The sequence below is a fragment of the Heptranchias perlo genome, unplaced genomic scaffold (genome assembly GCF_035084215.1).
Source record: "Heptranchias perlo isolate sHepPer1 unplaced genomic scaffold, sHepPer1.hap1 HAP1_SCAFFOLD_926, whole genome shotgun sequence".
NCBI lineage: Eukaryota > Metazoa > Chordata > Chondrichthyes > Hexanchiformes > Hexanchidae > Heptranchias > Heptranchias perlo.
Genome location: NW_027139967.1, coordinates 1 through 12,500, shown reverse-complemented (window position 1 = coordinate 12,500; position 12,500 = coordinate 1). Strand labels below are relative to the sequence as shown.

Below are 12,500 nucleotides of genomic sequence, written 5' to 3'. Positions count from 1 at the left end.
GTCTGAGAGCGCGGGTGTCTGAGAGCGCGGGTGTCTGAGAGCGCGGGTGTCTGAGAGCGCGGGTGTCTGAGAGCGCGGGTGTCTGAGAGCGCGGGTGTCTGAGAGAGGGCGTGTGTCTGAGAGGGAGCCTGTCTGAGAGTGCGGGCGTCTGAGAGTGCGGGCGTCTGAGAGTGCGGGTGTCTGAGAGCGCGGGTGTCTGAGAGAGGGCGTGTGTCTGAGAGGGAGCCTGTCTGAGAGTGCGGGCGTCTGAGAGTGCGGGCGTCTGAGAGTGCGCGTGTCTGAGAGTGCGCGTGTCTGAGTGTGCGCGTGTCTGAGAGCGCGCGTGTCTGAGAGCGCGCGTGTCTGAGAGCGCGCGTGTCTGAGAGCGCGCGTGTCTGAGAGCGCGCGTGTCTGAGAATGCGTGTCTGAGAGTGCGCGTGTCTGAGTGTGCGCGTGTCTGAGAGCGCGCGTGTCTGAGAGCGCGCGTGTCTGAGAGCGCGCGTGTCTGAGAGCGCGCGTGTCTGAGAGCGCGCGTGTCTGAGAGCGCGCGTGTCTGAGAGCGCGCGTGTCTGAGAGCGCGCGTGTCTGAGAGCGCGCGTGTCTGAGAGCGCGCGTGTCTGAGAGCGCGCGTGTCTGAGAGCGCGCGTGTCTGAGAGCGCGCGTGTCTGAGAGCGCGCGTGTCTGAGAGCGCGCGTGTCTGAGAGTGCGCGTGTCTGAGAATGCGTGTCTGAGAGTGCGGGTGTCTGAGAGTGCGCGTGTCTGAGTGTGCGCGTGTCTGAGAGTGCGCGTGTCTGAGAGTGCACGTGTCTGAGAGTGCGCGTGTCTGAGAGTGCGTGTGTTTGTGTGTGTCTGAGAGTGCGTGTGTTTGTGTGTGTGTGTATTTGCGTGTGTGTGTGTGTGTGTGTGTCTGAGAGTGCGTGTGTACGAGTGTGTGTGTGTGTGTGTGTGTGTGTGTGTGTCTGAGACTGCGTGTGCGTGTGCGTGTGTATACACACGTGTGCTGACGTTGTGTGTCTGGGCACCCAAACCACCCGACACGAGTCCTTAATCCCCACCCTCTTTGCCCAGTCTGACCCCGACAGTGCGGCGCTCCCTCAGTCCCAACCCTCCGACAGTGCGGCGCGCCCTCAGTACTGCCCCTCCGACAGTGCAGCGCTCCCTCAGTACCGACCCTCCGACAGCGCAGCGCTCCCTCAGGACTGACCCTCCGACAGTGCGGCGCTCCCTCAGTACCGACCCTCCGACAGCGCAGCGCTCCCTCAGTACCGACCCTCCGACAGTGCGGCGCTCCCTCAGTACCGACCCGCCGACAGCGCAGCGCTCCCTCAGTACTGACCCTCCGACAGTGCGGCGCTCCCTCAGTACTGACCCTCCGACAGTGCGGCGCTCCCTCAGGACTGACCCTCCGACAGTGCGGCGCTCCCTCAGTACCGACCCTCCGACAGCGCAGCGCTCCCTCAGTACCGACCCTCCGACAGTGCGGCGCTCCCTCAGTACCGACCCTCCGACAGTGCAGCACTCCCTCAGTACCGACCCTCCGACAGTGCAGCGCTCCCTCAGTACCGACCCTCCGACAGTGCAGCGCTCCCTCAGTACTGACCCTCCGACAGTGCGGCGCTCCCTCAGTACCGACCCTCCGACAGCGCGGCGCTCCCTCAGTTCTGACCCTCCGACAGTGCGGCGCTCCCTCAGTACTGACCCTCCGACAGTGCGACGCTCCCTCAGTACTGACCCTCCGACAGTGCGGCGCTCCCTCAGTACTGACCCTCCGACAGTGCAGCGCTCCCTCAGTACTGAAAATCATTATTAATACCTGTATTTTTCTTCACTTCCAAAGCAATTGCAATCCCCTCATCGAAAAAATCCACCACCTTCTCGAAATCTGCTTCTTTGAAATTGCGGGAGGTCAGAGCAGGGGTACCTGGGAATGAGGATGGCACATTTAATCATCGAATCATAGAATCATAGAAGTTTACAACATGGAAACAGGCCCTTCGGCCCAACATGTCCATGTCGCCCAGTTTATACCACTAAGCTAGTCCCAATTGCCTGCACTTGGCCCATATCCCTCTATACCCATCTTACCCATGTAACTGTCCAAATGCTTTTTAAAAGACAAAATTGTACCCGCCTCTACTACTGCCTCTGGCAGCTCGTTCCAGACACTCACCACCCTTTGAGTGAAAAAATTGCCCCTCTGGACCCTTTTGTATCTCTCCCCTCTCACCTGAAATCTATGCCCCCTCGTTATAGACTCCCCTACCTTTGGGAAAAGATTTTGACTATCTACCTTATCTATGTCCCTCATTATTTTATAGACTTCTATAAGATCACCCCTAAACCTCCTACTCTCCAGGGAAAAAAGTCTCAGTCTATCCAACCTCTCCCTATAAGTCAAACCAGTACTGACCCTCCGACAGTGCGGCGCTCCCTCAGTCCCGACCCTCCGACAGTGCGGCGCTCCCTCAGTACTGACCCTCCGACAGTGCGGCGCTCCCTCAGTACCGACCCTCCGACAGTGCGGCGCTCCCTCAGTACTGACCCTCCGACAGTGCGGCGCTCCCTCAGTACTGACCCTCCGACAGTGCGGCGCTCCCTCAGTACTGACCCTCCGACAGCGCGGCGCTCCCTCAGTACTGACCCTCCGACAGTTAATAAATTAACCAGAAGAACATGCATTTATACACAGCCCTCGACCTTCCGAGTCGGAGGTGAGAGTGCCACCCAGCGAGGCACAATAAATTCCTATGTAAACCGGTCACGCTGCAATTACCGCCCTCCCACCAGGGGTGGCGCTGTTTTAGGCCGGGCGTTTATACAGCGCCTTGAACGCAGTAAAACGTCCCCCCAGGGCTCTTCACAGGAGCGTAAATCAGACAAAAATCAGACACCGAGCCACATGAGGAGATATTGGGGACAGGTGACCAAAAGCTCGGTCAAAGAGGGAGATTTTAAGGAGCGTCTTAAAGGAGGAGAGAGAGAGAGAGAGAGGCGGAGAGGTTTAGGGAGGGAATTCCAGAGCTCGGGGCCCCGGGCAGCTGAAGGCACGGCCGCCAATGGTGGGAGCGATGGAAATCGGGGGATGGACAAGAGGCCAGAATTGGAGGGGCGCAGAGGAAACGCCTTTTGTAAACGCAGCAACAACGCAGCGCACAGCAGGATCCCGCAGACAAATGAGATGGACATTCCCCCGTCATTTGTGGGGGGTTTCTTTCGGGCGATGTTGGTTGAGGGATAAATATCGGCCCCAGGACACCGGGGAGAACTCCCCCCCCTGCTCTTCTTCAAAATAGTGGCCGTGGGATCTTTTACACCCACCCGAGAGGGGCAGACGGGGCCTCGGTTTAACGTCTCATCCGAAAGACGGCACCTCCAACAGTCTCTGGAGTGGGGCTCGAGCCCACAACCTCCTGACCCAGGGCAGCTACAGTGCAGGTTAGATACAGAGTAAAGCTCCCTCCACACTGTCCCATCAAACACTCCCAGGGCAGGTACAGGGTTAGATACAGAGTAAAGCTCCCTCTACACTGTCCCATCAAACACTCCCAGGGTCAGGTACAGGGTTAGATACAGAGTAAAGCTCCCTCGACACTGTCCCGTCAAACACTCCCAGGGTCAGGTACAGGGTTAGATACAGAGTAAAGCTCCCTCTACACTGTCCCATCAAACACTCCCAGGGTCAGGTACAGGGTTAGATACAGAGTAAAGCTCCCTCTACACTGTCCCATCAAACACTCCCAGGGCAGGTACAGGGTTAGATACAGAGTAAAGCTCCCTCTACACTGTCCCATCAAACACTCCCAGGGCAGGTACAGGGTTAGATACAGAGTAAAGCTCCCTCTACACTGTCCCATCAAACACTCCCAGGGTCAGGTACAGGGTTAGATACAGAGTAAAGCTCCCTCTACACTGTCCCATCAAACACTCCCAGGGTCAGGTACAGGGTTAGATACAGAGTAAAGCTCCCTCTACACTGTCCCATCAAACACTCCCAGGGCAGGTACAGGGTTAGATACAGAGTAAAGCTCCCTCTACACTGTCCCATCAAACACTCCCAGGGCAGGTACAGGGTTAGATACAGAGTAAAGCTCCCTCTACACTGTCCCATCAAACACTCCCAGGGTCAGGTACAGGGTTAGATACAGAGTAAAGCTCCCTCTACACTGTCCCATCAAACACTCCCAGGGTCAGGTACAGGGTTAGATACAGAGTAAAGCTCCCTCTACACTGTCCCGTCAAACACTCCCAGGGTCAGGTACAGGGTTAGATACAGAGTAAAGCTCCCTCTACACTGTCCATCAAACACTCCCAGGGTCAGGTACAGGGTTAGATACAGAGTAAAGCTCCCTCTACACTGTCCCATCAAACACTCCCAGGGTCAGGTACAGGGTTAGATACAGAGTAAAGCTCCCTCTACACTGTCCCATCAAACACTCCCAGGGCAGGTACAGGGTTAGATACAGAGTAAAGCTCCCTCTACACTGTCCCATCAAACACTCCCAGGGTCAGGTACAGGGTTAGATACAGAGTAAAGCTCCCTCTACGCTGTCCCGTCAAACACTCCCAGGGCAGGTACAGGGTTAGATACAGAGTAAAGCTCCCTCTACTCTGTCCCATCAAACACCCCGAGGGCAGGTACAGGGTTAGATACAGAGTAAAGCTCCCTCTACACTGTCCCATCAAACACCCCGAGGGCAGTTACAGGGTTAGATACAGAGTAAAGCTCCCTCTCCACTGTCCCGTCAAACACTCCCAGGGCAGGTACAGGGTTAGATACAGAGTAAAGCTCCCTCTACACTGTCCCATCAAACACTCCCAGGGCAGGTACAGGGTTAGATACAGAGTAAAGCTCCCTCTACACTGTCCCATCAAACACTCCCAGGGGCAGGTACAGGGTTAGATACAGAGTAAAGCTCCCTCTACACTGTCCCGTCAAACACTCCCAGGGCAGGTACAGCACGGGTTAGATACAGAGTAAAGCTCCCTCTACACTGTCCCGTCAAACACTCCCAAGGCAGGTACAGGGTTAGATACAGAGTAAAGCTCCCTCTACACTGTCCCGTCAAACACTCCCAGGGGCAGGTACAGGGTTAGATACAGAGTAAAGCTCCCTCTACACTGTCCCGTCAAACACTCCCAGGGCAGGTACAGGGTTAGATACAGAGTAAAGCTCCCTCTACACTGTCCCATCAAACACTCCCAGGGCAGGTACAGGGTTAGATACAGAGTAAAGCTCCCTCCACACTGTCCCATCAAACACTCCCAGGGGCAGGTACAGGGTTAGATACAGAGTAAAGCTCCCTCTACACTGTCCTGTCAAACACTCCCAGGGCAGGTACAGGGTTAGATACAGAGTAAAGCTCCCTCTACACTGTCCCATCAAACACTCCCAGGTCAGGTACAGGGTTAGATACAGAGTAAAGCTCCCTCTGCACTGTCCCATCAAACACTCCCAGGGCAGGTACAGGGTTAGATACAGAGTAAAGCTCCCTCTACACTGTCCCATCAAACACTCCCAGGGCAGGTACAGGGTTAGATACAGAGTAAAGCTCTCTCTACACTGTCCCATCAAACACTCCCAGGGGCAGGTACAGGGTTAGATACAGAGTAAAGCTCCCTCTACACTGTCCCATCAAACACTCCCAGGGGCAGGTACAGGGTTAGATACAGAGTGAAGCTCCCTCTACACTGTCCCATCAAACACTCCCAGGGTCAGGTACAGGGTTAGATACAGAGTAAAGCTCCCTCTACATTGTCCCGTCAAACACTCCCAGGGTCAGGTACAGGGTTAGATACAGAGTAAAGCTCCCTCTACACTGTCCCATCAAACACTCCCAGGGTCAGGTACAGGGTTAGATACAGAGTAAAGCTCCCTCTACACTGTCCCATCAAACACTCCCAGGGTCAGGTACAGGGTTAGATACAGAGTAAAGCTCCCTCTACACTGTCCCATCAAACACTCCCAGGGCAGGTACAGGGTTAGATACCGAGTAAAGCTCCCTCTGCACTGTCCCATCAAACACTCCCAGGGTCAGGTACAGGGTTAGATACAGAGTAAAGCTCCCTCTACACTGTCCCATCAAACACTCCCAGGGCAGGTACAGGGTTAGATACCGAGTAAAGCTCCCTCTGCACTGTCCCATCAAACAGTCCCAGGGTCAGGTACAGGGTTAGATACAGAGTAAAGCTCCCTCTGCACTGTCCCATCAAACACTCCCAGGGCAGGTACAGGGTTAGATACAGAGTAAAGCTCCCTCTACACTGTCCCATCAAACACTCCCAGGGTCAGGTACAGGGTTAGATACAGAGTAAAGCTCCCTCTACACTGTCCCGTCAAACACTCCCAGGGCAGGTACAGGGTTAGATACAGAGTAAAGCTCCCTCTACACTGTCCCGTCAAACACTCCCAGGGGCAGGTACAGGGTTAGATACAGAGTAAAGCTCCCTCTACACTGTCCCGTCAAACACTCCCGGGGCAGGTACAGGGTTAGATACAGAGTAAAGCTCCCTCTACACTGTCCCATCAAACACTCCCAGGGCAGGTACAGGGTTAGATACAGAGTAAAGCTCCCTCTACACTGTCCCGTCAAACACTCCCAGGGGCAGGTCCAGGGTTAGATACAGAGTAAAGCTCCCTCTGCACTGTCCCATCAAACACTCCCAGGGTCAGGTACAGGGTTAGATACAGAGTAAAGCTCCCTCTGCACTGTCCCGTCAAACACCCCCAGAGAACTCACCCAATCTCAGCCCCCCGGGTGTGAGTGCACTCTTGTCTCCAGGGCACGTGTTCTTGTTGGCAGTGATTGAGACTAACTCCAGGGCTCTCTCAGCCCTCGCTCCATCCATTCCCTTTGGTCTCAGGTCCACCAGCACCAGGTGATTATCAGTCCCTCCTGAGCAAGAATAAAAGGGGTCGGTCAGTGGAGGGGTTAAACACGTCAGAATATCGAGCAGTCAGAGACTCAATCCAGGATCGAACAAAAACTTGCATTCATACAGAGCCTTTAACGTCGTAAAACCTCCCCGAGACACTTCACAGGAGCGTAAATCAGACAGAAATTAACCACCGAGCCACAAGAGGAGATATTAGGGACAGGTGACCAGAAGCTCGCTCGAAGAGGTGGGTTTTAAGGAGCGTCTTAAAGGAGGAGAGAGAGAGGCGGAGAGGTTTAGGGGGGGAATTCCAGAGCTCGGGGCCCGGGCAGCTGAAGGCACGGCCGCCAATGGAGGGAGCGATGGAAATCGGGGGGATGGGCAAGAGGCCGGAATTGGAGGAGCGCAGAGATCTGGGAGGGTCGTAGGGGGCTGGAGGAGGTCTCAGAGATTGGGGGGGGGTGGTGGTGGCATTCGAACACGAGGATGAGAATTTCAAGAAGTCAAGACGCTGGGGCACAGGGAGCCAATGACAGAGGCAACGGGGAAGAGAGAGAGAGAGTCTGAACCCAGTGAACTTCCTTAAAAGTCCAAGGAGATTCTTAACGCAAAGAGAGCGTCGGATAACTGCCCCCAACACCGGCCAAAGGGGACCGAGGACAATTCCGGCGACCCCCGCGACCTCCCAGACCGAGGGATAGGGAGGGGGTTCTATGGGGGCCATTTCTCCCTCACCACCCCCCACCACAAACAGCCCCCGCCCCCTCGGTACCCGCTAGCGGTCGAACTCGCTCACCTGACACCAGAGTGTACCCCTTCCTCAGCAAGGCACGGCCATGGACTTTGCGTTCTTGAGAACCTGTCTGGAATATTCCTGGAACATCGGAGAGTTGGCCTTCGAGGGGGGGGGAAGGGAAGGGAAGGGAAGGGAAGGAGGAGACAAATAACTTGAGGTTAGGAGCGGGCGTCGGAGGGAAGCATCAGAGAGGCTCCTCGAGTCAATCAAACTCAACCAGGCTCGAGGGAACGGCACCTCGTCTCTCGAACAGGCAAACTTCCGGACTCGACGCTGATTTCAATAACTTCAGGTCAGAGCCGCTGCTGCCAGTTTCTTCAGAGATACAGACAAAAATTTGACACCGAGGCCACGCGAGGAGATATTAGGGACAGGTGACCAAAAGCTCGGTCGAAGAGGTCGGTTTTTGAGGGAGGGGAGAGGGAGGCGGAGAGGTTTCGGGAGGGAATTCCAGAGCTCGGGGCCCGGGCAGCTGAAGGCACGGCCGCCAATGGTGGGAGCGATGGAAATCAGGGGGATGGACAAGAGGCCAGAATCGGAGGGGCGCAGAGATCTGGGAGGGTCGTAGGGGGCTGGAGGAGGTTACAGAGATAGGGAGGGGAGGGGAGCGAGGAGGGATTTGAACAGGAGGGTGGAATTTTAAATCGAGGCGTTCCCGGACCGGGAGCCGATGTCGGTCAGCGAGCGCAGGTCAGGGGGGGGTGTCGGGTGAACGGGACTCGGTGCGGGTTGGGATACGGGGGGTGGGGGGTGTGGGGGGCGAGCAGAGTCTTCGATGAGCTGGAGTTTACGGCGGGAGGCCGGCCAGGAGATCGTCGGGATAGTCGAGTCCGGAGGGGACAGAGGGCACGGACGAGGGGTTTCAGCAGCGGACGAGCCGAGGCGGGGGGGTGCGGAGACGGGAGCGGGCGGTCTCGGCGGCGGAGAGGATGTGGGGTCGGAGTCATCTCAGGGTCAAAGAGGACTCCGAGGTTACGAACCGTTCCCTGGAATATAGAGGGTCAAGGGAGTGATTTGATTGAGGTCTCTCGGATTCTGAGAGGCATCGATAGGGTCGATAGAAAGAAACTTTTCCCGCTGGTGGGGGGAGTCCAGGACGAGGGGCGTAACGTCAAAATCAGAGCCAGGGCCATTCAGGAGAGGGGTCAGGGAACACTTCGTCACGCAAAGGGTGGTAGAAATGTGGGACCCTCTCCCACAAAAAAGCTAGTAGACGTTAACTCGATTAATAATTTTAAATCTTGAGATCGGTAGATTTTTGCTAGCCAAAAGGTTTTAAGGGATACGGAGCCAAGGCGGGTAAATGGAGTTAGGATACAGATCAACCATGATCTCATTGAATGGCGGAACAGTCTCGAGGGGCTGAACGGCCTCCTCCTGTTCTCTGTGTAACAGGCTCGAGGGGGGCTGAATGGCCTCCTCCTGTTCCTGTGTAACAGGCTCGAGGGGGGCTGAATGGCCTCCTCCTGTTCCTGTGTAACAGGCTCGAGGGGCTGAATGGCCTCCTCCTGTTCCTGTGTAACAGGCTCGAGGGGCTGAATGGCCTCCTCCTGTTCTCTGTGTCACAGGCTCGAGGGGGGCTGAACGGCCTCCTCCTGTTCCTGTGTAACAGGCTCGAGGGGGGCTGAATGGCCTCCTCCTGTTCCTGTGTAACAGGCTCGAGGGGCTGAATGGCCTCCTCCTGTTCCTGTGTAACAGGCTCGAGGGGCTGAATGGCCTCCTCCTGTTCTCTGTGTCACAGGCTCGAGGGGGCTGAACGGCCTCCTCCTGTTCCTGTGTAACAGGCTCGAGGGGGCTGAATGGCCTCCTCCTGTTCCTGTGTAACAGGCTCGAGGGGGCTGAATGGCCTCCTCTTGTTCCTGTGTAACAGGCTCGAGGGGCTGAATGGCCTCCTCCTGTTCCTGTGTAACAGGCTCGAGGGGGGCTGAATGGCCTCCTCCTGTTCCTGTGTAACAGGCTCGAGGGGGCTGAATGACCTCCTCCTGTTCCTGTGTAACAGGCTCGAGGGGGGCTGAATGGCCTCCTCCTGTTCCTGTGTAACAGGCTCGAGGGGGGCTGAATGGCCTCCTGTACACCTCCCTCCAGTCCGAAAAACAACCGTTCACCACTACTCTCTGCTTCCTGTCCCTTAGCCAATCCTGTATCCATGTTGCTACTGCCCCCTTTAATCCATGGGCTTCAATCTTGATGATAAGCCTGCCGTGCGGCACTTTATCAAACGCCTTTTGGAAGTCCATATACACCACATCCACCGCACTGCCCTCATCCACCCTCTCTGTCATCTCGTCAAATACCTCAATCAAGCTAATTAAACACGATTTGCCTTTAACAAACCCGTGCTGGCTTTCCCTGATCAACCCACACTCGTCCAAGTGACTGTTAATTCTGTCCCGGATTATCGTTTCTGAAAGTTCACCCACCACCGAGGTTAAACTGACCGGCCTGTGGTTGCCGGTTCATCCTCACACCCTTTTTTGAACAAGGGTGTAACATTTGCAATTCTCCAGTCCTCTGGCACCACCCCCCCGTATCGACGGATGTTTGGAAGATTATATCCAGCACCTCCGCAATTTCCACCCTTACTTCCCTCAGCAACTGAGGGTGCGTCCCATCCGGACCGGGTGATTTATCTACTTAAGTACAGCCAGCCTTTCTAGTACCTCCTCTTCATCAATTTTTAGCCCATCCAGTGTCTCAACCACCTCCTCTTTTACTGAGACTCTGGCAGCATCTTCTTCCTTGGTAAAGACAGATGCAAAGTCCTCATTTAGTACCTCTGCCTCCTTGCGTAAATCTCCCTTTATGACCCCGAATCGGCCCCACCCCTCCTCTTACGACCCGTTTACTGTTTACAGCCTGCAGAAGACTTTTGGATTCCCTTTTATGTTGTCCGCCAGTCTATTCTCAGACTCTCTCTTTGCCCCTCGTATATCCTTTTTCACTTCCCCTCTGAACTTTCTATATTCTGCCTGGCTCTCCACTTGCGTCATCAACCTGACGCCTGCCCCGTTAGTTGAATCTTTAAATTTCTTCCAGTTCGGACGAAAGGTCAGTGACGCGAAACATTAACTCTGTGTGTTTCTCTCTCTCTCTCTCTCCTCGGACGCTGCCTCACCGGCCGAGTGTATTACCAGCATTTTCCGTCTCCTGCGGTATTCTGCTTTGAATTCCCTGCAAACCGTTTCTGTTACGCTCTTGTTTTCTGCCTCCAGTGTATGGCTTCCAGGTTGTCTCTCCGTCCTGCTCCCCCCAAACCTCTCCCTCCCCCCCCAATCCTCCTCTTTAACGGCAGGCAGAGGTGGGACGAGGCTTACTAGGACGATACCAGAACTGGGGGGGCGGGGTTATAACGGAACGTTGGCTTTTATCGCTCGGGGGATAGAATATAAAAACAGGGAGGTATTGCTGCAGTTATATAAGGTATTGGTGAGACCGCACCTGGAATACTGCATACAGTTTTGGTCTCCGTACTTAAGAAAAGACATACTTGCTCTCGAGGCAGTACAAAGAAGGTTCACTCGGTTAATCCCGGGGATGAGGGGGTGGACGTATGAGGAGAGGTTGAGTAGATTGGGACTCTACTCATTGGAGTTCAGAAGAATGAGAGGCGATCTTATTGAAACATATAAGATTGTGAAGGGGCTCGATCGGGTGGATGCGGTAAGGATGTTCCCAAGGATGGGTGAAACTAGAACTAGGGGGCATAATCTTAGAATAAGGGGCTGCTCTTTCAAAACTGAGATGAGGAGAAACTTCTTCACTCAGAGGGTGGTAGGTCTGTGGAATTTGCTGCCCCGGGAAGCTGTGGAAGCTACATCATTAAATAAATTTAAAACAGAAATAGACAGTTTCCTAGAAGTAAAGGGAATTAGGGGTTACGGGGAGCGGGCAGGAAATTGGACATGAATTTAGATTTGAGGTTAGGATCAGATCGGCCATGATCTTATTGAATGGCGGAGCAGGCTCGAGGGGCCGATTGGCCTCCTCCTGCTCCTATTTCTTATGTTCTTATGTAACCGGCAGGAAAGACTGAACAGGCTGGGGGCTCTTTTCTCTCTAGAAAAGAGAAGGCGGAGGGGACGACCTGATCGAGGTCTTTAAAATTATGACGGGGTTCGATCGGGTAGACGTAGGGAAGATGTCTCCACTTGTGGGGGGAGACCAGAACTAGGGGGCCATAAATATAAGAGAGTCACTAATAAATCCAATGGGGAATTCAGGAGAAACTTCTTCACCCGGAGAGCGGTGAGAATGTGGAACTTGCTCCCACATGGAGTGGTTGAGGGGAATAGCGGAGATGGATTTAAGGGGAAGCCGGATAAACACATGAGGGAGAAAGGAACAGAAGGATATGGTGATAGGGGGAGATGGAGTAGGGGAGGGAGGGAGGAGGCTCGTGTGGAGCACAAAGGCCAGCACGGACCAGACGGGCCGAACGGCCCGTTTCTGTGCCGTAGACTCTACGTCTTGCTCCGAACCTCCGAAGATTACCGACGAGCGAGGAGGATAATTCTGTCATACCTGCTTCAGGGCGACCGCCACACCAGCAATGGCGTGATTGTGCGGTCCTCCCTGGAGAGACGGGAAGACGGCAAAATTGACCTTGTCCTCCAAATCGTACTTGATCTCCTTCCCGGTCTTCTTGTCCACCGATTTCACTCCTTTGCGGAAGAAGACGAGGCCAGCTCTGAAAGGGAGGGAAGTTGAAAACAGATTTGAAGGTGCGCTGCGAGCCCCGTTACCAGCGCGGGCTCGCTGCCTGACGCAGTCTCTCCCTCTCCCGCCTCCGACTCAGAGGTTCGTGGGCTCGAGCCCCCCACCCTGCCCAACGTAGTCCGGAGACTCGAGCCCA

General features: G+C 55.0%; 1 protein-coding gene across 1 annotated transcript in view; it reads right to left on the bottom strand.

Moving 5' to 3' along the window:
* The window catches only part of LOC137319899 (serine hydroxymethyltransferase, mitochondrial-like), a gene marked incomplete at its 5' end in the record, with an annotated part of 14,581 nt that extends 2,246 nt beyond the window's left edge, over positions 1 to 12,335 (bottom strand). Inside the window, 5 exon segments of the mRNA XM_067981795.1 lie at positions 1,793 to 1,900; positions 6,717 to 6,872; positions 7,649 to 7,684; positions 7,687 to 7,747; positions 12,170 to 12,335. Coding sequence (XP_067837896.1) covers positions 1,793 to 1,900; positions 6,717 to 6,872; positions 7,649 to 7,684; positions 7,687 to 7,747; positions 12,170 to 12,335 — 527 coding nt within the window.
* Positions 12,336 to 12,500: the final 165 nt, after the last annotated feature.